Below are 20,856 nucleotides of genomic sequence, written 5' to 3' on the forward strand. Positions count from 1 at the left end.
AAAGCAAGTTATTTGATTAAGCCAAAAAGATTGAACTGAGAAATAATGCCTATTTTCCCTTGAGAAAATGAATTTCATTCCTCTGTCTTACAGAGAATAAAAGGCCACAGAAGTGGGTCACAGAGTGAGGGAAAAGAAGCAGCGGCTTCCTTATGGCACGACAAAAGTCTGTGCACACAGACCTGGGTTCTCCAAAATAACCAGTATGCCAGTGAAACCTGCCAAACCTTTCTACACGAATGATGTTGTGTAAAGGTTTCATATTGGAAAAGGTTAGCATATGCTGTTAGTAACTTGCAGCCTGAAGAAATAAGGCATCATTCCTCCTTTTTCCTAGTAAGTTTTACCAACTTTTATTTATAAAACATTTTGGGGGCTAAGAAAAGAGCATCATATTTTTGGCCAGACCCCCACTGGCCTCTGGCTTCTAGCACTCACGTGTGTCGAGAGAAAACATCTCGGTGCCCAGGGGTGGGTCTCAGGGAACACCAGACCAACCCCACTGAGAAGCATAGGAACATTTTCAAAGAAAATTGGGCAAATTCCCACATATGTTGACATTTGCACTTTTTACATGTAGATTAAAGTAGAAACAAGGTTTTACCAGTCATTTTTATCTGGGGTGGGAATGACTAAAGTTCATCCCTCCTGTGAAATCTCTGGAAAGTGTTTTCTTGCCCACCAAACCTGCCCACCAGCTGCTCCTGCTCATCTTCCTCACGGGCCTTCTTCATTTCCTCCTTGGCCTGTATGGCGTCCATCTCCCTTTCTGGGCCCTTGGAGAAAGAAACAGAGACATGAGCCATTAGCCGCTGGGGGTTATGTTTCCAGGGAGTGGACTGGGTGTCCACCTTCAATCTGCTCCTGCCTTCTTGCAAGCCTCCACACTGCCTGGGGGTGGCTTGGAAGAGCCCCCAAGGATGCCAGGCCCTAATCCCTGGAACATGTAAATGTGACCTTCTCTGGGAAAGGGGTCTTTGCAAATATGATTAAGTTAAGCATGTTGAGATGGGAAGATTATCCTGGGCCCTAAATTCCATCACGAATGTCCTCATAGGAGACGGGCAGAGAGAGATTTGACATACACACAGACACAAGAGGAGAAGACCACGTGAAGACAGAGGCAGAAATTAGAGCCACGTGGCCACAAACCAAGGAGCACCAGGAGCCACCAGAGGCTGCAAGAGGCAAAGGAAGGATGCTGCCCTAGAGCATCTGGAGGGAGCGTGGTCTTGCTGAGGCTTGGTTTCAGCTCAATAATACTGATTCTGGACTTCTGGCCTCCAGAACAGTGAGATGATAAATTTGTGTTGTTTTAAACCAGCCAGTTTGTGGTAATTTGTTACAATGGCCACAGGAAATAAATACAAACCCCCCTTCACTTCTTTCTATTCCCAGAGTACCTGGGCCCCTGTCCTTCAATCAGGGGAGCAGTGAACAGGCAGTGAAAGGAGCCTTCTGAGTCTAAGTGAGAAATTCCAGGTACATGGGATCAACAGAAGGGCTAGGAGTGCAGACACATCAAGAAGGTTTCCGTAGTCATTACTGAAAAAGAGTAAGGCTTGGGCGCCTGGGTGGCTCAGTTGGTTAAGCGACAGCCTTCGGCTCAGGTCATGATCCTGGAGTCCCGGGATCGAGTCCCGCATCGGGCTCCCTGCTCGGCGGGGAGTCTGCTTCTCCCTCTGACTCTCTTCCCTCTCGTGCTATCTCTCATTCTCTCTCACTCAAATAAATAAATGAAATTAAAAAAAAGAAAAAGAAAAAGAGTAAGGCTTTGTGGCAAAAATCAGGTTCCAAAAGAAATGGTTCACCATCAACAAAATGAAAAGGTAACCTATATTGACTGGGAGAAAATAGTTGCAAGTCATATCTGATGAGGGATTAATATCCAAAATATATAAAGAACTTCTATAACTTAAAGGCAAAAAAATGTGATTTAAAAATGGGCAGAGGATCTGAATAGACGTTTTCCAAAGAAGACATACAGAAGGCCAACAGGCACAGGAAAAGATGCTCAACATCCCTCATCGTCAGGGAAATGCAAATTAAAACCATAATGAGCTATCACCTCACACCTGTTGGAATGGCTAGTATCAAAAAAACACAACGTAAGAAGCATTGGCCAAGGATGTAGGAGAAGAGAGATCCTTCATACACTGCAGGCGGGAATGTAAATTGGTGTAATCACTACAGAAAACTGTATGACGCCTCCTCCAAAATTAAAAATAGCAATACCATATAATCCAGTAATTCCACTTCTGGCTATTTACCTGAAGAACATGAAAACACTCTCTCAAAAAGACATCGCCCCCCCCCCCCGTTTATTGCAGCATTATTTACAATAGCCAAGACATGAGAGCAACCCAATTGTCCATCAACAGATGAATAAAGACAATGTGATATATATGTACGTGTGGGTGTCTAAACACACACACACACACACACACACACACACACACACACACACAGTGGAATATTACTCAGCCATAAAAAAGAATGAAATCTTGCCATCTGCAACAACACGGATGGACCTTGAGAGCATTATGCTCAGTGACATAAGTAAGACAAAGAAAAACAAATACCATATGATCTTACTTTATATGGAATCTTTTTTAAAAAAAATGAATTCATAGAAACAGAGAACACATTGATGGTTGCCAGAGGCAGGGTGGAGGGGGTGGGTGAAATGGGTGAAGGGGGTCAAAAGGCACAAGCTTCCAGTTATAACATAAATAAGTCATAGGGATGTCATGGGCAGCATAGAGAATATAGTAAATAATATTGTAATAACTTCGTATGGTGACAGATGGTAGCTAGATTTATCGTGGCAAGCACTTCATAATGTATATACATGTTGAATCACTATGTTGTACACCCGAAACTAATATAATACTGTATGCCAACTATACTTCAATTAAAACAATAAAACACAGGCATTTCACAAAAGAGGATGTCCAAATGGCCACAAAAGCCATAAAACAGTGCCAACCTTCATTTGTCATCGGGGCAACAAAACTAAAACCGGAGGTACCACTACACACCTAGAGAAACCCACAATCCCCAGCACCGGTGAGGATGGGAGACAGTGCAGCCCCTCTGGGGACAGCCTGGCAGGTTCTTATGGGGTTAAACTTCTATTGTAGGACTCAGCTATTCTTGGCTATTTATCCTAGAGAACTAAAAGCACACATCCACACACAAAAACTGTGAGCAGATTTTATAAGAGCTTTGTTCTTATGTCAAAAACTGGAAACAACCCAATTGTCTGTCAGCTGGTGAACAGATAAAACTACTCAGCAGTATGAAGAAACCAACTACTGACTGGTACCCCAACAACATGGATGGATCTCAGACACCTTATGCTTGAGAAGCAGGCTCCAGAAGACAGCACACTAGGGACGCCTGGGTGGCTCAGTCAGCTAAGCGTCTGCCTTCGGCTGGGGTCATGATCCCAGAGTCCTGGGATCGAGTCCTACATCAGGCTCCTTACTCAGTGGGGAGCCTGTTTCTCTCTCTGCCTGCCACTCCCCCTGCTTGTGCTCTCTATCTCTTTCTCTCTCTCTGACAAATAAATAAATAAAATCTAAAAAAAAAAAAAAAAGACTGCACACTAGATGAATCCATTTATAGGACACTCTGGAAAAGACAAGACGGTAGTGGCAGATACCGGATCAGCGGCAGTCCGGAGTGGGAGAAGGTTTGGCTACAAAGAGCACAAGGAGACTTTTGGGAGTGGTGACACTCTTCTGCATCTGGATTTCTGTTGGTAGTTTCACAACTGTATTCGTTTGTCAAAACTCACAGGCCTCTACACCAAAAAAGGGTAAGTCTTACAGTATGTAAATTATACTTCAGGAAGTGTGACTTTTCAGCAACTGACACTAATACCCAGCATAGCCAAAGATGCGGCTAAACTGAGACTCTCATCTACTGCCCAAGGGAACAGAAAATAGGATGACACCTTGAAAACTGTTTGGGTGTGTAAGACCTTGTGATCCAACCTGTCCTCTCCTGGGCATGCACAGGAATGATGGTAATGGCTTTATTCATGAGGCCCCAAGCTGGAAGCAATCCAAAGCTGCATCAACAGAGAATGGATACCTACCTTCTGGAATATTCACACACTAAAAACGAGCTGCTGCCCTATTTGATAATATGAACCTCATAGCACTGCCTGAATGAGTAAATATTGGATGCCTCCACCTATATGAATTTCAAAAGGAGGTCAAATGGATGTATGGTGGTGGTTCCTTTGGGGGGCGGGTGGCGGCTGAGAGGGGGCAGGAGGAGGTTCCCAGAACCCTGCTAACATTCTGTATCTTGTTCTGGGTGGGATGTTCACTACTGAAAACTCATCAAGCCCTTTCCTATGTGTTAGATTCAAGTACAGAAATAAATGAATAACAAACGAGCAGTTCATTGTGTGCACCGTACCTTTGTTTCCCCCCAAGTAGCCTTGCCAAAATTCTCGGCATACTCTTCATCGTCTGTGATCAGGAAGTTATCAAAGATGGTTCCTGATCTCACCTGTGGAGGAAAATGAGGCCTTTCTTACTGATGTGAGGAATATGGCAGCTTTCCACCCAGAAACAGTTGTATTTGGCTCAGTGCCGTCACAGTGATCAGCTCTCGACAGTAGCACGTGCTTAAACCCATTTCTAAAACGTCCGCTCCCTCCAAGGCATTGGTGCTCAAACTAAGCTGCATAAGGGGATCACCAACAATATTTTAGAAACTCCTGATGTCTGGCCTCACCCCTGGGGATGCTGATTTAACTGGTCCCTGGTGCTACCTGGGCAGGGAGACTTGGAAGAGTACCCAAATGACTCGAGCATTCCACGATGGTTGCCAACCGCTGCCCGAGAACCTTACTGTGCAAAGTAGGCCATGGCCAGCAGCGGCAGCAACACCTAAGCAGAGGAGTGACAGGTTCCCAGGGGGCAGGGAGGTAGACAGGAAGTGCCCAGAGGGCCCAATGGATGTCTGTTTTGTCCACGGCTGTGTGTCTTGGATCCGGGTCCAGGGGCCAGGCACATAGTAGGAGCTAAGGAGTACCAGCTATGTGAATGAAGGAGTTTAGGCTGAAGCTCAGAGTTCTCAAACTACAGCAAATTAAAAACCACATGACCTGCCAAAGCTCCAGTCCAATGGCACCAATGTTCTCAAATTCAGAGAGGTCGTATTCTGTCAAATAGTTGTTTTTCATCTTCTGGTGGAGCCAAATGTCTTTGTCTATACCCTCTGGTTTTAGGCCGTCCTGCAACAACAAACTCTACGTGGTGGCCCCGAAGGACGCAGGCCGGGGGGAGGGGCGGGCATCGCAAGGAGAAGATGTCACGCACCTGGTACGGAGGCTTCTGCAGCATCGGCCCCTGCCAGTCCCCCTCCAGCTCACTGTTCCAGTCGCTTGGCTTGCTGGCACTGGCGTCCAGAAAATGCTTCTCCCAGTCCTAAAATGTGTGTAAGAAAAAAAAAATCGATTCCCAGATTTGAGAAAAGAAATTCTTAGCTACCAAGAGGCAGGAGCAGGCCCGTGGCCCTGGTTGAAATTCCCCCATCAATTTGGTGGTCAAAGGGCCAAGTGCTCGGGGTTCCCAGTCCCACCGAGGGTTTGGGGGCCACACACTGCTGGGATTTTCTCCCTAAGCCTCGGCGTGATCGCACCACCCTTCCCAAGCTGGTGAGAGGAACAACAGTGTGCAAAACTCAAAATAGTGGCTAAAGTTAAATGAGGGGACAAGGGGCACCTGCGTGGCTCAATCGGTTAAGTGGCTACCTCTTGGTTTCAGCTCTGGTCATGATCTCAGAGTCCTCGGATCGAGCCCTGCATTGGGCTCTGTACTCAGAGGGGAGACTGCTTCTCTATCTCCCTCTCCTTCTGCCCCTCCCCCCCACTCGTGTGCATGCTTGCTCTCTCTCTCTCAAATAAATAAAAAATCTTTAAAAAAAATGATGAGACAAAAGTGGCAATGTGGGGGAGGGGCACACAGTCATTGCTACTTAGGTGGTCTGTCCTTCTACACAGCAGTCATAGATGGAATGTTCCAGAGAGAGAGGCTAGACAACCAAAAAATGTTCCAGGACTTACCTGGGGACTGCTGGGTAGCAGGAGGAAAGCAGTTACGTTATATAGACCTTCTATATATATATATATATATATGAACAGTCACACTATACACATATAGATACACATGTATACCTACACGCACATATGCATGTGTATAATACATATGAACACACATGCATACACATGCATATATAATACACACCTATCATATATGTATACACATATCTACACACATAACACATATATGCATATGTATACATGTACTCATATATATACATATTTACACATCTCTACATATATATGTGGCTTAGTAGGTGTTGAACAAATATTTGTTGAATAAATGGATGAGGAAAAGGTGCTATGGATTAATATTTAGATAAACACTTAAACGCATAAAAGTTGTATACAATGATGCTTTCTCTCTTTTAGAATAACTGAAAAATAGCAACATTTTGCATCTAGACTGTGGCTTTTCCAGGATATGCAACACTTCTCAATGATTGACACACGGGATTTGTTCGCCTCTCCTACTGCTTTTTGCCCCCACCCCAACTGGCAACGGTGAGCCGCTCTTGTGCTGGGACCAGGAAATGGTTACAATTCAATCCAAGTAGCGGGCTCCTTAGGATTGCAACAGTGAAATCATGATGCCATCATGAACTCACCTGTTGAGGAACTCACACCGAACCAAACATATGGACAAAACACAGCCAGCTTGGAGGCCAGCTTCTGGAAGGTTGATTAGACTTTGTTCCTTTGCCTTACTGATTACATTGTCTGTGATGACGTAGTTGATGGTCAGACAGCAGAGCCCCGGGTCAGTTTTAAGTTGCCAGAAATGAATTGTAAACACAGTCCAGGGGCGCCTGGGTTGGCGCAGCCAGTTAAGCGACCGACTCTTGGTTTCGCCTCAGGGTCATGATCTCAGGGTCGTGATGGAACCCCGCGTCAGGCTCTGCGCACAGCAGGGAGTCTGCCTCAGATTCTCTCTCCCTCTCCCTCTGCCCCTCCCACTCATGTTCTCTCTCTCTCTCTCTCTCAAATAAATAAATAAATAAATCTTTAAAAACACACACACACAGTCCAGTACTTTTAGTTATTATGGCAAAGACAACTGTCTTAAGATAAATGGCTCATGGGTTTGGTGCGGTGTTTGATGTTCAAAACAAAATGTGGCAACAATAAACATAAACTGAAAACAAAACAAGACAGAAGGTAGCTCACGGTGGGTTGAGTGGAACAGCTGATCCGCATCCTAAATCTCGGAATCTGGGAATGCGAGCTTATATCGAGAAAAGGATCTCGGCTGATGTAATCCAGGTAAAGATCTTGAGGCAGATCATTCTGGATTATCCAGGTGGGCCCTAAATCCAAGGGAAAACGTCTTTAAAAGAGAGAGAAGAGACACGAGAAGGCCATATGGAGGCGGACGCAGAGACTGATGTCCACCGGCCAAGGAACTCAGGAGCCAACAGAAGCTGGAAGAAACGAGGAAAGGATTATCCCTTGGATCCTTCAGAGGGAGTGTGACCCTGCTGACACCTGGATTTCTGCCTTCTGCCTTCAAGAACCATGTGAGAATACATTTCTGTCATCTTAAGCCATCTACCTTGTGGTACTATGTTACGTCAGCCCTAGGAACCTAATGCATAGCCGTTATGTTACCGGATTCTTGCTTGTCAATCACAAGTGTGAAGCTCAAAAAATACTTTATGTCCAAATTCAGAATAACAAAAAAATCATTTTTATAAAGGCTGTTGATGCATTATCCTTTTTTTAGAAAAAAACATTGGTTAAAAAAAACAAAACCTAACTTTCTTTCATATCAAATATAAAACTCTTTCACAATACCTGGGTGAAGCTGTGTGGCTGGTTTCAGCAGCAAATGCCCCAGGGGGGACACTTTCTTTTTTTTTTTTCCCAGAAAGATCGATTTTTTAATTATTTATTTATTTATTTTAACAGAGAGAGAGAAAGAGAGTGCATGCTGGGGGCCAGGGGAAGGAGCAGAGGGAGAGAGAGAATCTTAAGCAGGCTCCATGCCCAGTGTGGAGCCCAATGCAGGGCTCAATCTCAAAATCCTGAGATCATGACCTGAGCTGAAATCAAGCATTGGACACTCAATGGATTGAGCCACCCAGGAGCCCCCGGGAAGGACGCTTTGTGATAATGTTGACATCATGATGACCAGCCGTGCAGCAATCCCACAGGACCCGGGTACTTACAAACTTCATTGGCACCCTCTCCAGACTTGTTTGGGAAAAATCCACACCTGGGATTTGTCACCTTCAGCCTGGTCCCAATCCTTGGACTCTGCAGAGGACTTCTCCATCTTCTTAAGTGATGTTAAGTTCCAGTCATACTCAATGTCGCCAGATTCAATCGACTGACCATCAATCTTCACTTCGTAAGTGAGGTCTGGTCTTAAAATCAGAGCATAGAGGTGTGTAAAGCCATCAACCTGCACGTTTTAAGGGGAGAAAGGATAATGATGAGACCCTTGACGTTTCAGGGCAGGTCTACAGACATGGTTTAAGTCTTCAAAGCCTTGTTATAGATACCAAGGAGAGAGGTTCTAGGGACAGGGGTTGACTTGACTAAAAAAAAATGTGTCCTAAAGAAGAAGTCTCCCCTTTGTACAAAACTTCCTCACTACCAAGTGGACTTGAGTGGCTGACTTCCTTTTTGTAGACAGCGGCTCCCACCTAGACCCCCACAGGCGCTTATGACAGGGTGGTGGGTGTAAACCAAGGGACCACTGCTCTGTTTGATTTATGAAAAGTTATGAGGAAAACAACTTCCTGTTCTGTACTCTGAAAGATACCAAACAAAGCCCAGTCTATTTTTCAACACAGGGGAGAACTTTCTAACGCTCTGAGCTGTCCAACGATTTAAGCTCAGCGAGGGCAGGCCTGGTGTCTCTCTTGGTCATAGTTAAGGCCCCAGGCCAGACACAAGGGGAGCACTCAGCAAGCATTCAATAAATAAGAGATGGAAGGTGGACAGTGGGTGCTGGGGAGGTTGGGGGTGCCCAGGATGTGCCTGCCTGCCGGCAGCAGGGCGGACTCATGCACCAGGCTCCAGCAGCGTTCAGTTCTCAAAGTGGGCCGGGCAGGATCAGTGTCATTGGGGAAATGCCTGGGAAATGTCAGTTCCCAGGTCTGACATTTCTGGGTGCACATCTGCACCTGGGTGGACTCTCCAGAGATGCTGATGCTCGCTGCTCAGGTTTGGGAACCCCTGCCCCAGCATCTTTTTTTTTTTTTTTTAAGATTTTATTTGACAGCGAGAGACATAGAGAGGGAACACAAGCAGGGGGAGTGGGAGAGGGAGAAGCAGGCTTCCTGCCGAGCAGGGAGCCCGATGCGGGGCTCGATCCCAGGACCCTGGGATCATGACCTGAGCCGAAGGCAGACGCTTAATGACTGAGCCACCCAGGAGCCCCTGCCCCAGCATCTTAAAGACTCTGTCAGGAGGATCCTCCCTCTGCTAAGAGCCAAAGGTAAAAGCTTCTTCAGTACCCCTCTGCTCTGCCCTGAGGGACAGGTCGCTGCTGTTCACACCATGGCCAATGGCTCTGTGTCCCTCTCAACCTCCGTAGTTCGCTGGGACAGCTGAGTACACACTTTTCCCAACGCTGTCTCCCTGCTCTCTGCCCGTCTTCATCTCCACTCACCTTTCCTAATTTCGACTTTGGGCTCACTGGCCAGCTTGTTGGTATCTTCCAAGATTTAGCCACAAGTGCAGAGCCTCTTGAGGGATAACATCCACTCCCACACATATGCAATGGATCCAAACCAGGATCTTTGATCCCAACCACTGGCCTGAGCTTCAGACCACAGTTTCCAACAACTTTCTGGACACCTCTATCTGGATGTCTGCCAGGATTTCACAACCAACAGTTCCAAACACAATTCCCGAGTGTTCCCTGGCCTCCTTACTGGCCTTTGCTTTTCCTGCTGATTAATAGCAGTGCTGCTGAGAGTCATGGTCCATATCCCCAGTACTCACTTCCCAAACATTGTGAAGTCCTCTGGGTCCCGCCCCTGAATTATCTGTCAAAACGGTCCGCCGTTCTGCATTCCACTGAAGCCTTGGCCTAACAATCTCACCCTTCTCCCTGCCTACTGATCACCCTGTCCCTCCACCCCTCCTCCCAAGAGCATCCGAGGTATTTTTCTAACATGCAGATCTGACCCCCTCCCTGCAGACCCCCAAGGGCTGACCACTGCCTGTAGGGGAGGTGCCCAGCTGTTTCTTCACAGCATCACCGAATGGATCAGACCCCCTGGAGATAGTTTCTCCTCACTGGGAAGACTGGAATGCCCGACTACTTGCCGTGAGTCAGTGCTCCTTCAACAGAAGCATTTTATTTTTCTAGCAGGTTGCAGAAATAGCACACGTCTGAGAGCGTCATCAGCCTGAAGGTGCCACTCAACCCGCCCCCCGCCCAGGCTCGCTGACCTGAGCGGATCATGCTTTATCTCACCTCCCCAGCATGGTCCTGGTCGGACTCCACAGCCTCTATTAATGTGACCTCTGCTCTCTCCTACACACCTGATGCCCAAGTGAACAATTTCTTGGGAATCAGGTATAAAACCTACGCACTAAGATTTGGATTTCGAGTTCTCCCTTACCCCCCCCAGGAGGGATGTCAGGCCTCTCCGTGTAGAGGGGACCAGATGATCCTTTGCAGTCACCAAGTCAGTGGGTGGGAACCACGCTGTTGATAGAGACTCACTGGAGCTTGTGGGGAGACCGAGCACCCCCCAGCTTGGGTCAGGACCCTTCCCCTCCATGCTATCAATGTGCTCTCAAAATGCACTCCGGCCTCCTCCCCACATTCGCCCAGATTTGTGGAGGCCTCCCATGTTGGAGCTCTGGGCACTGGGGGTGGCCCAGGGGACAGGTCCCTGCTTCCTGGCCACTACATTCAAATGGAGGGGGTGCTTCGGGGAGTGTACCTCCCTTCCATGGGCCCAGGGCCAGGGACCTGATGCAAGCTGTGTCTTTGGAGAAGCCCTGGGCTGGGCCGTGGAGTTATAAAGTGGGCTCCAAGGCAGAAAGTGTTATTTTCACAGGATCCATGGGTAGTAGGTAATAAAGTATGCTTTCATTTCAGAAACATTCCCATTTCTAAATGTTTTGGTACTTTGAAGATTAATTTCTCCAGGATGTTTTGGTTTTTTTTTTTTCCCATGCTGAATATTTCATTCCTTAGTGAGGAGGGATACAGCTGAACTGTGACTACACTGTTGTAACCCTACAAGGCAAATTATAGTGCAGCTCACAGTAAAAAGTGGGTCTACCTTCCTGATGGGTACAAACCTCAGAAAACAAGCCAACGGGGTATGTAGGTATCTCTAATGAGCCTGCTACACTGGAAACCAGGGGCAGGGAGTGTCTTGCTAAGATCCATCTCTGGCTCAATTAAATATTTTAAGATCAAAACTATTTTCTCTAAATTTAGGTTATCATGAAGAGTTAACACAATTGCAGATTTGAATACAAAAGCGTTTACCTTACACCTGATTGATTTCTTGTTTGAGTGATACTGATTCTTGAAATGTAAAATAACATGAACTTTCTTGATATCAAATCCACAAATATCGGGTCCTACAAAAAAAAAAAAAAAGAGCTGTTCTCAATTTCCTTCTCTAATGCGTCACCCCAGCCATTCCTCTGAAATAACATACGAGGACCGGAAGCTTACGTGTGCAGGAATAACCAGACTTTGGTGTGGATACTGAAATGGACAGCGACGGCCTTCAGGTTACTTCTCTGGTCATGGCAGCTTCTCAAGTGTAAGGCAGCACTTGAGTAAGAAAAGGATTTAACAGTCTAGGAAGCGTCCCTGACGTGCTGCCTGAGGCTTAGGCTCACTCTGAAGCTCTGAGACGTGCCCTGTGCCCTGGGATCCCAGCTCTTATTCACTGTGCTGAGACATATTTGCATCTATGCAGCTCCCCATGCCTGTGTCCTATTCTCTAAAACAGGGATGTGAATCTTCCAAGGCTATTTTGCCAGTTAGATGGGCTAATGTGTGTAAAGCATTTAATACAGCAAAGCTCAGTATTTGTTGCTATTATGTCCCAACACACACACACATATTCAGATTAAGGGTTTCTGGATATACTAAACAAGGTTTGCAGGAGGAATCTGGAAAATTTGTCAAACCTTCCGAGGATGTTTGAAATTACCCCGCTGCTGCTTTATTGACCTTAAGCCTTAGGAATGTACTAGAGCATCGGGGTCTCTTTCTGTCTCAAATAAAATTTCACCACATCCACTGACCTGGGCCTGCACCCACCCCTAGGGATTCTGTGAGGCTGTGTAAACACAAGCAGATGACTGCGAATTTTTTTTTCTAGAACTTGCAGTGATGAACCTTCAGAATTAAGAGAGATCCAGGCTGCACATAATTACTTAAAGGACATTATCAATTTGCCAGAGTGGATGTGACATTGAACTTGGAAGCGGCATCCTGAGGGACCAACAAAAAACACCATGTCTACCTCCCTGAGTTCTCAGAGGACGCTTGTTTGTGTAATTTCCTTTTTTTCTTATCACTGGAAAACATTCCAGTTCAATTTTTAAAACAAAAGCTATGGTATGTGAACTATTTGAATGAAAGTCTACTACCTGGGGATTAAAACATGAAATTTTTCCTTCAAAACTGATCAGAATTTCCCTACATGTTTTAAATATTAAATTAAGCTTCAGAACATGCCCAGACATGACCGGAAAATCTGGACATTTTCCGTTAACAGTGATCATAAAATATTTATGCACATAATGTATTTTTATGAGGAAATGGGGTAGACAGAAGGGCTCAAAACAGGCTGACCTGCCTTTGGGCAAGGAAGTTTAATCTTTGTGAGCCTTAAGGTTTTGTTTTGGTTTTTCTTTCGAGATTTTATTTGAGAGATTGAGTGCAGAGAGAGAGAGAACAAACAGGGGGAGGGTCAGAGGGAGAGGAAGAAGCAGACTCCCCACTGAGCAGGGAGCCTGACACAGGGCTCCATCCCAGGACCCCAAGACCATGACCTGAGCCCAAGGCAGACGCTTAACTGCTTAAATGACTGAGCCACCCAGCCCCTGCTCCCTGAGCCTCAGTTTTTTTGTTTTTTTTAAAGATTTCATTTATTTATTTGATAGAGACAGAGACAGAGAGCTTGAGCAGAGAGGGGGAGAAGCAGACTCCCCGCTGAGCAGGGAGCCCGAAGCAGGGCTCAATCCCAGGATCCTGAGATCATGACCTGAGTCAAAGGCAGATGTTTAACTGACTGAGCCACCCAGATGCCTGCCTTGTTCTCTCTACTTCTGTGTAACACTATGACCAGCAGTGTATACAAACATGAGAATGGCATAACAGGTGTCCAAAGCCTGATGCTGATCATGATAAATTCAGAGATAAGCATATAAAAACTATGACAAAGGGTACCTGGGTGGCTCTGTCAGTTAAGCGGCTACCTTCGGCTCAGGTCATGATCCCAGGGTCCTGGGACTGAGCCCCACGTCAGGCTCCCTGCTCGGCAGGGAGTCTGCTTCTCCCTCTCCCTCTGCTGCTCCCCCTGCTTGTGCTATCTCTCTGTCAAATAAATAAACAAAATCTTTAAAAAAAAAAAAGAAAGAAAGAAAGAAAAACTATCACAGAGAAAACTTCTGCAAGACATCCACATCACAAGAGAAAAGAACTTTAAAAAACCATTCCTCAAATTTGAATTACCGATGGATATTTTAAAACTACATTTCCATTGACTTTTTTCACTTTTTAAAACTCCCCGTTTGTGTTCCCTCTCTCACTGTCTCTCTGTCAAATAAATGAAATCTTTAAAAAAAATAAGATTTATTTATTCATTTGAGGGAGAGAGAGAGAGCATGCAAGTGGGGGAAGGGACAGAGGAAGAGGGAGAGAGAGAATCCCCAAGCAAACTCCCTGCTGAATGCGGAGCCCAAAACGGGGCTCCATCCTAGGACCCTGAGATCATGACCCGAGCTGAAATCAAGAGTCGGATGCCCAACCAACTGAGCCACCGAGGCACCCCTTGGTCTTCTTTTTTGAGACTGTTTTGGGGCTATTCAGGGTCCCTTGAGATTCCATATGAATTTTAGAATGGGTATTTTAATTTCTGCAAAAAAAAAAAGTCATTGAAATTTTAATAGAAATTAGATTGAGGGGCACCTGGGTGGCTCAGTTGTTGGGCGTCTGCCTTCGGCTCGGGTCATGATCCCAGGGTCCTGGGATCGAGCCCCGCATCGGGCTCGCTGCTCGGTGGGAAGCCTGCTTCTCCCTCTCCCACTCCCCCGCTTGTGTTCCTACTCTCGCTAACTCTCTCTCTGTGTCAAATAAATAAATAAAATCTTAAAAAAAAAAAAAAAGAAATTAGATTGAATCTGTATATTGCTTTAGAATCTGTAGGTTGCTTTGTCTAGTGTTAACACTCTAACACTATTGAGTCTTCCAATCCATGAACATGGGATATATTTTCATTTGTTTATGTCTTAATTTCCTTCAGCAATACTTTGTTGTTATCACTGTACAAGTCTTTCACCTCCTTGCTTAATTCCTAAGTATTTTACTCTCTTGGATGCTATTGTAAATGGAATTGTGTTTGTAATTTCACTTTCAGATTGTTCATTGTTCATATATAAGGATGCAACTGTTTCTTTGTGTGTGTGTTGACTTTGTATCCTGCTACTTTGCTGAATTCATTCATTAGTTCTAATAGTTTGTGTGTGTGTGTGCAATCTCTATGAACTTCTATGTATAAGATCATATCATCTGCAAAGGAAGAAATTAAATGATCTTTGGATGACTTGTATTTATTTTTCTTGCCTAATTGCTCTGGCTAGGACTTCTAGTACTATGTTGAATAGAAGTGGTGAGAGTGGGCATCCTTGCCTTGTTTCTGATCTTACAGGAAAAGCTTTTTCTTTCACCACTGTGTTTGCTGTGGGTTTTTCATAGATAGCTTTTATTATGTTGAAGTAGTTTCCTGCTATTCCTGGTTTGTCGACTGTTTTTATCTTGAAATGATAAAATTTGTGATGATCATGTGTTTTTCTTTCATTCTGTTGATGTATCATATGATATTGACTGATTTTTGTATTTCAAATCATCCTTGCAGACCTGTAGAAATGCCACTTGGTCATAGTGTATAATCCTTTTTAATATGCTGAGTTCTTTTTGCTAGTTTTTTGTCGAGGATTTTTGTATCAGTGTCCATAAAGATATTGTTCTGTAGTTTTCTTTTCTTGCAGTGTCTGTCTTTGGTGTCAAGATAATGCTGGCTTCATAGAATGAGTTGGGAAATACACATTCCCTCCTCTTCAATTCTTTTCGTAAAGTTTGAAAAGGGTTGGTATTAGTTCTTCTTTAAATGTTTCATAGAATTCATGAGAGATTCAGCAGATTCAGGACTTTTCATTGTTTGGAGAGTTTAGCTTACTGCTCTCTTTACAAGTTATAGATCTCTTTGGATTTTCTATTTCTTCATGAGTCTTGGTGGGCTTTGTGTTTCTAGGAATTTGTCCATTTCATCAAGGTCATCCAATTTGGGGGTGTATAACTGTTCTTAGTATTGTCTTATAATTCTTTTTATTTCTGTAGAATTGGTAGTAACATCTCATTTTAGTTTTAGTAATTTGGTTTTAGTAATTTTAGTTTTAGTAATTTGGTTTTAGTAATTTGAGTCTTCTTTGTCCATTTAGCTAAAGGTTTTGTCAATTTTCTTGATCTTATTGGAGAACCAACTTTTGCTTTCATTGATTTTCTCTGTTGTTTTTCTACTCATGATTTCATTTATCTCTACTCTAATCTTTATCATCCCTGTCCACTTCTCCCTTCAATTCTACCAGTTTTTGTTTCATATATTTTGATGTTCATTAGGTGTGTAAATGTTTATAATTGTTACATCTTCTTGCTATATTGACCTTGTTACTAATATGTAATATCCTTTGTCTCTTATAACCTTTTTTATTTAGTTAAAATCTATTTTGTTTGATATTAATATAGCCACCCTGCTCTCTTTTGGGTGCTATTTGCCTGTAATATCTTTTCCCTTTCTTTCACTTTCAACCTGTGTCTTTGGATCTCAAATGAGTCTTTTGTAGATAGCATATAGTTGGATCATGTGTTTTTATCCATTCTGCCAATCTCTATCTTTTGACTGGAGAGTTTAATCCATTTACATTTAAAGTAATTACTGATAAGAGGGGACTCACCTCTGTCACTCTATTTGTTCTCTATATGCCCTTCAGCTTTTTTGTCCCTCATTTCCTACAGTGCCGTCTTTTGTTTTTAGTTGATTTTTTATAGGGAAATGTTTCAATTCCTTTTCAATTTCCTTTTGTGTATATTCTATAGCTATTGTCTTTGTTGTTACCATGGGGATTACATTTAACATCCTAAAGTTATAAGGCTCTAATTTGAATTTATACTAGTTTAACTTCAATAACACACAAAAGTCTGCTGTTCACCTCTTCGTCTGTACCTCTGTGATAAGAAACAGCAATGAGCAATCAGAGCTCAGATCCCTGATATTTGGAGGACAGAGTCCTTTTTGCCCACCCTCTCTGTGGCAAGCTGTGTGTGGGTTACTCCAGGAGCACATACATAGCTGTCTGCCTTGTGGCTTGAAATGGGGGCTGGATATATCTACTGTGGTAAGAGCTGAAATTAACCAAAATTAACCTTCCCATTCTTTCCCTGGAAGAGGCAATCTTTCCATAGACTTCAGAGTTCCAAGACAGTTACATCAGCTTCTGTTGTTATGATTGTTGTCTAGGTGGGGAGATGGATTCCTGGTGCTTCCTACTCCATTTTCCCAGAATCCTCTTCATTCTGAAAGCTTTTTGAATCCACACCCTTCAGTTATGTCTAGTTCCTATGGCCCAATGTGGTCCCATCCCGATTCTGGCACAACTTTTAATCAATTACTCCTGTTATCAGGAGATATTTAAAGCGTTCCAGGGGTCAGCAGGGGCTAGACAGGAAACATTTTGGCCTTCCTATCATTTTCATGCCTCAAAAATATTATCCTTCTGCTTTTTTTTCAATCATTAAAAATGTTAAATCCAATTCTCAGCTCACAGGGCATAACAAACATAGGCTGTGGGCTGATGTGGCCCTCGGCCAAGGTCTGCTGACTCCTGATATATTCCAAGTACTTGGGGCTACATTAATGTTGAATAAATAACTTTCTCAAAAGTACAATAGGGGGCGCCTGGGTGGTTCAGTCAGTTAAGTGGCTGACTTGATTTCAGCTCAGGTCATGGTCTCAGGGTCCTGGGATTGAGTTCCACGTCCAGCTCCACACTCAGTGGGGAGTCTGCTTCAGGATTCTCTCTCTCTCTTTGCCCTTCTCCCTCACTCACTCACACACTCTCTCTCTAAAATAAATAAATCTTTATTTATTTGTTTATTTTTAAAAATTTTATTTATTTATTTGACAGACAGAGCAAAAGACCACAAGCAGGGGGAGCAGCAGAGGGAGAGGAAGAAGCAGGCCCCCTTCCCAGCAGGGAGCCTGATGCGGGACTTGATCCCAGGACCCTGGGATCATGACCTGAGCCGAAGGCAGATGCTTAACCATCTGAGCCACCCAGGCGTCCAATAAATCTTTTTTTAAAAAAAAGGTACAATAGAATGGTACAGTTGCCTTTTTATATTAATTAGGTTAAACAGTACTAAAAACCTTTGGTCAGATATACTCAATACTACTATTTTGGCAAAGTCTTAGGCAGAGGATTCTATGAAGTGGAAGGATTCAAAGTCCCCAGAAATGGTTGTTTTGTACTATCTAAACTCACCAAACATAATATAGTACTGGGATTTTCCATTCAGGTTCTTCTGATCCACGTCTGCAGGGAAGACCTTAATGTAGCCCCCTCCACAGTCCATCTTCTGCTCGTGTTTCACTGTGTACTGAATGACCAGAGTCTTCCCTTTATTGCTAAATGGTTTGAATCGTGCAGAGATGGCATAGAATCGGCCATTTTGAGTGGTTTGCAGACCTTTAAACAAAAAAAATACTCATGAAGGATTAGGTACGACACTGTGCTCAGTGCTGCAGGGAATTAAATGGCTGTCCTTCTCCCACCCCCAATAATAACGACTTATGTCAACCCAGAGCCTAAAACACATTTTTACAATAACACACGACAGGCATACCACTAACAGGCTCTCTGCTGCCACAGAACTTTCCACGCTCAGGTGTTTTTGTGCTCAATATACCACTGTCATGTCCTAAGCTACAAAAACACTTCAGCTTTAAATGACAAATATGCAACCTAATTATGGATAAAAAGTTAATTTTGCTTCGAGTCATCTTCCAAAGAAAGTGTGGGAATATACAATAAAGCTTGTGTAGCAACTTAATTAAAAAACAGAGCATCCTACATCTTTTCTTTAATTCAAATCTTAAAATAGTTGCCTAAGACACACCACAATGGATGGAGTACAGAGTGCTGTCCTGTAAAAATGTGCTTCACTGCACAGGATGTGCTGGCCCGAACTGTCCTCTTTTTAAAGATACCACCCTTTTGTCACATGAATCATCTCATATCTTATAAGTTTAGGTGTTCACTTTTAAGACTAAACCCCCCTTTTTCAGTAGCCACAGGCTCTGGACCAAATCCTTATCTTATATTGGAGTATAAGACAAACTTGAAAACAGAGGCAGTCTTACTATAACCTAGTCTTCCTTGCTCCACATTCCTGCCCCCATACCTGCCAATGCTGAGATCCATCATAAATGCACTTGGCATTTTCATTTTCTATCAGTATGTCCAAGCCTGAACTCATGGCTAACCGCTCACTACCACACTCATCTCTCTCTCTTCCATTCTCTGCACCCCCACCCTTCCCTTTCTCAAAGAATTCATAGGCTCACCTCCCCTCCTCTACTCCCTTACCAACGAGGCAATTCCTAAGGCCAAGATTCACCACCTCCCTCTCTCTCACCACCCTCCTCAGCCACCCCCATCATCTCTCACCACTTCCCATCTCTGTCCGACTAAATTCTATTTATCTTTCCATCCACCACTTCTGTGTGATGGTCCTGGGAGACCACAATGAAAGGGGCCAAATTAACTGGTATCCCCAGTGCCTCGCCCATGTGTGCTTTCAGTAGATGTGTGCTTTCAGTAGATGTGTGCTGGAGTGAATGAAACACAGAGTCTCGGGATCCCAGACTAGAAGAAGAAAAAACACTGTGGGGGAAAAACCCAAATGACTCTAAGTGGACACCCCTATCCTTGAACAAGCTTGATGGAACCACCTGTTAATTTCACTCTACTTTTGTCCTATGGGCCGAATATTGACCAACTCATGGAGTCAACATGTAACTTAGAAAACAATGCATATATAGTAGAAAACTGGAAGCTGCCAACAGCTTGGAGTAACAGAGCCAAGATGGAGGTTGAGCGGAAGGCTGGTGAAGAGGGAAACTTTTCATCTAAATCAGGTGTCTGCAAACCTTTTCTGCAAACCTTTTCTGCAAAGCCAGAGAAGAAATATTTTAGACTTTGTGGGCCATATGGTCTCTGTCCCAACTTACTGCCTTTGCAGCATGAAAAAAGCCATAGCTCTATGTAAATGAATGGGCATGGCTGTGTTCCACAAATACTTTACTTATGGACACTGAAATTTCATATATTTCACTGAATTTTATATAATTTTCCTGTAACATAAAATACTATTCCCCTTTTGATTTTCCCCCAACAATTAAAAAATGTAAAAATCATTCTTATCTCACCAGCTGTGCAAACGACCAGTGGTAAACGAGTTGTGGTGTGTTCATCTTTTATCATCAGGAATGAGAAGACAGAAGTCATCCTTGGTACCAGGAGGGTACTGACTTGGGGAGGGGGTGGAGGGCGCAAGAGGGACCTCTGAAAATGTTCCCTATCTTGACCAGGGTGTACAGATGTAAACACTCATCTTTCTGTACCCCTAAGATCTATGCACCTGACAACACGTACCTTTTATCCTCATCTTTTCCTTCTTAAAGTGAAAACAAAAATGAGAAATATCCCCTAACTTTCTTCCCTTTGCAGGTCAAAGATCTGGGGTCTCCAAACTCATGCGACTAGTTGGTATACAATGGGGCAATCTTGGGCAAGTAAAGAAAGGAAAGAAAAAGTAATGCCAGACCTTATCCAAGCCTTCCTTAGTTTCCCCACCGGTGAAACAGCTTTAAGAGGTGTTGGGGTGTGCCACACCTACCTTGCAAGGTTGCTATGGGGGGGGGGGGGGCTGTGGGACACTTAGCTCGATTTCCTCACCATTCCTACACTAACCTTTGTCTTTCTCTATATGACCATAAAACTTCCCCGACGAGAGTCTAAAATGCCCAAACTGAGAGTCATTGGTGGACTGCACCCATCGGTTCCTCCAGCGCTCTGTGGGGGGAAACAACACGGGTTAGGGCTGAAACTGTTCATTGGAGTCATAGAAGGTGTGTGGAGGGGGGTAGGAGGGGGAGGCTCGAGGCTTCGAAGCGTCGAGGCTTCGCCACCACCGATCCCGCGGCGATGAACCGGGGCAATGGTGACTCGGGCTATTGGCTGGGCAGCTTACGCCCCCACTCCACCACCACGGGCGTCGCCTCTTCACCTCCGTCTAGAAATTCCTCTTGGAAGTAGACCGTGGCTAGCGCCACCCTCAGCATGCACACCGCCCAAAGCGCAACGTGAGCCACAGCCATAGAAGGCGCGCTGCACTTCTCGTAACCGCCCCTTTGCTCCCAGAGGTCTCCGCGGCGTGCCGGGCCGACCCAGAACTA

The 20,856-nt window shown here is 44.4% G+C and overlaps 1 protein-coding gene across 1 annotated transcript; it reads right to left on the reverse strand.

The window, feature by feature from the left end:
* Positions 1-632: 632 nt before the first annotated feature.
* On the reverse strand, positions 633-20,778 carry CALR3 (calreticulin 3). The gene is made up of 9 exons (XM_032412277.1): positions 20,688-20,778; positions 20,372-20,473; positions 17,882-18,085; positions 11,589-11,683; positions 8,340-8,528; positions 5,343-5,450; positions 5,129-5,257; positions 4,435-4,527; positions 633-776 (listed from the first exon to the last, which is right to left on the reverse strand). The coding sequence occupies exons 1-9, from the start codon at positions 20,776-20,778 to the stop codon at positions 633-635; spliced, it is 1,155 nt and encodes a 384-aa protein (XP_032268168.1).
* Positions 20,779-20,856: the final 78 nt, after the last annotated feature.

The sequence above is a fragment of the Phoca vitulina genome, unplaced genomic scaffold, assembly GCF_004348235.1.
Source record: "Phoca vitulina isolate PV1807 unplaced genomic scaffold, GSC_HSeal_1.0 scaffold13, whole genome shotgun sequence".
In the NCBI taxonomy this organism is placed as follows: Eukaryota; Metazoa; Chordata; class Mammalia; order Carnivora; family Phocidae; genus Phoca; species Phoca vitulina.

Coding starts and splice junctions, on each gene's coding strand:
- CALR3 (XM_032412277.1), bottom strand. CDS start 20,778: ATGGCTGTGGCTCACGTTGCGCTTTGGGCGGTGTGCATGCTGAGGGTG. Junction 20,474..20,687: donor AGAGGAATTTCTAGACGGAG/GTGAAGAGGCGA, acceptor TTCCCCCCACAG/AGCGCTGGAGGAACCGATGG. Junction 5,451..8,339: donor CTGAAGGTGACAAATCCCAG/GTGTGGATTTTT, acceptor CACACATTTTAG/GACTGGGAGAAGCATTTTCT.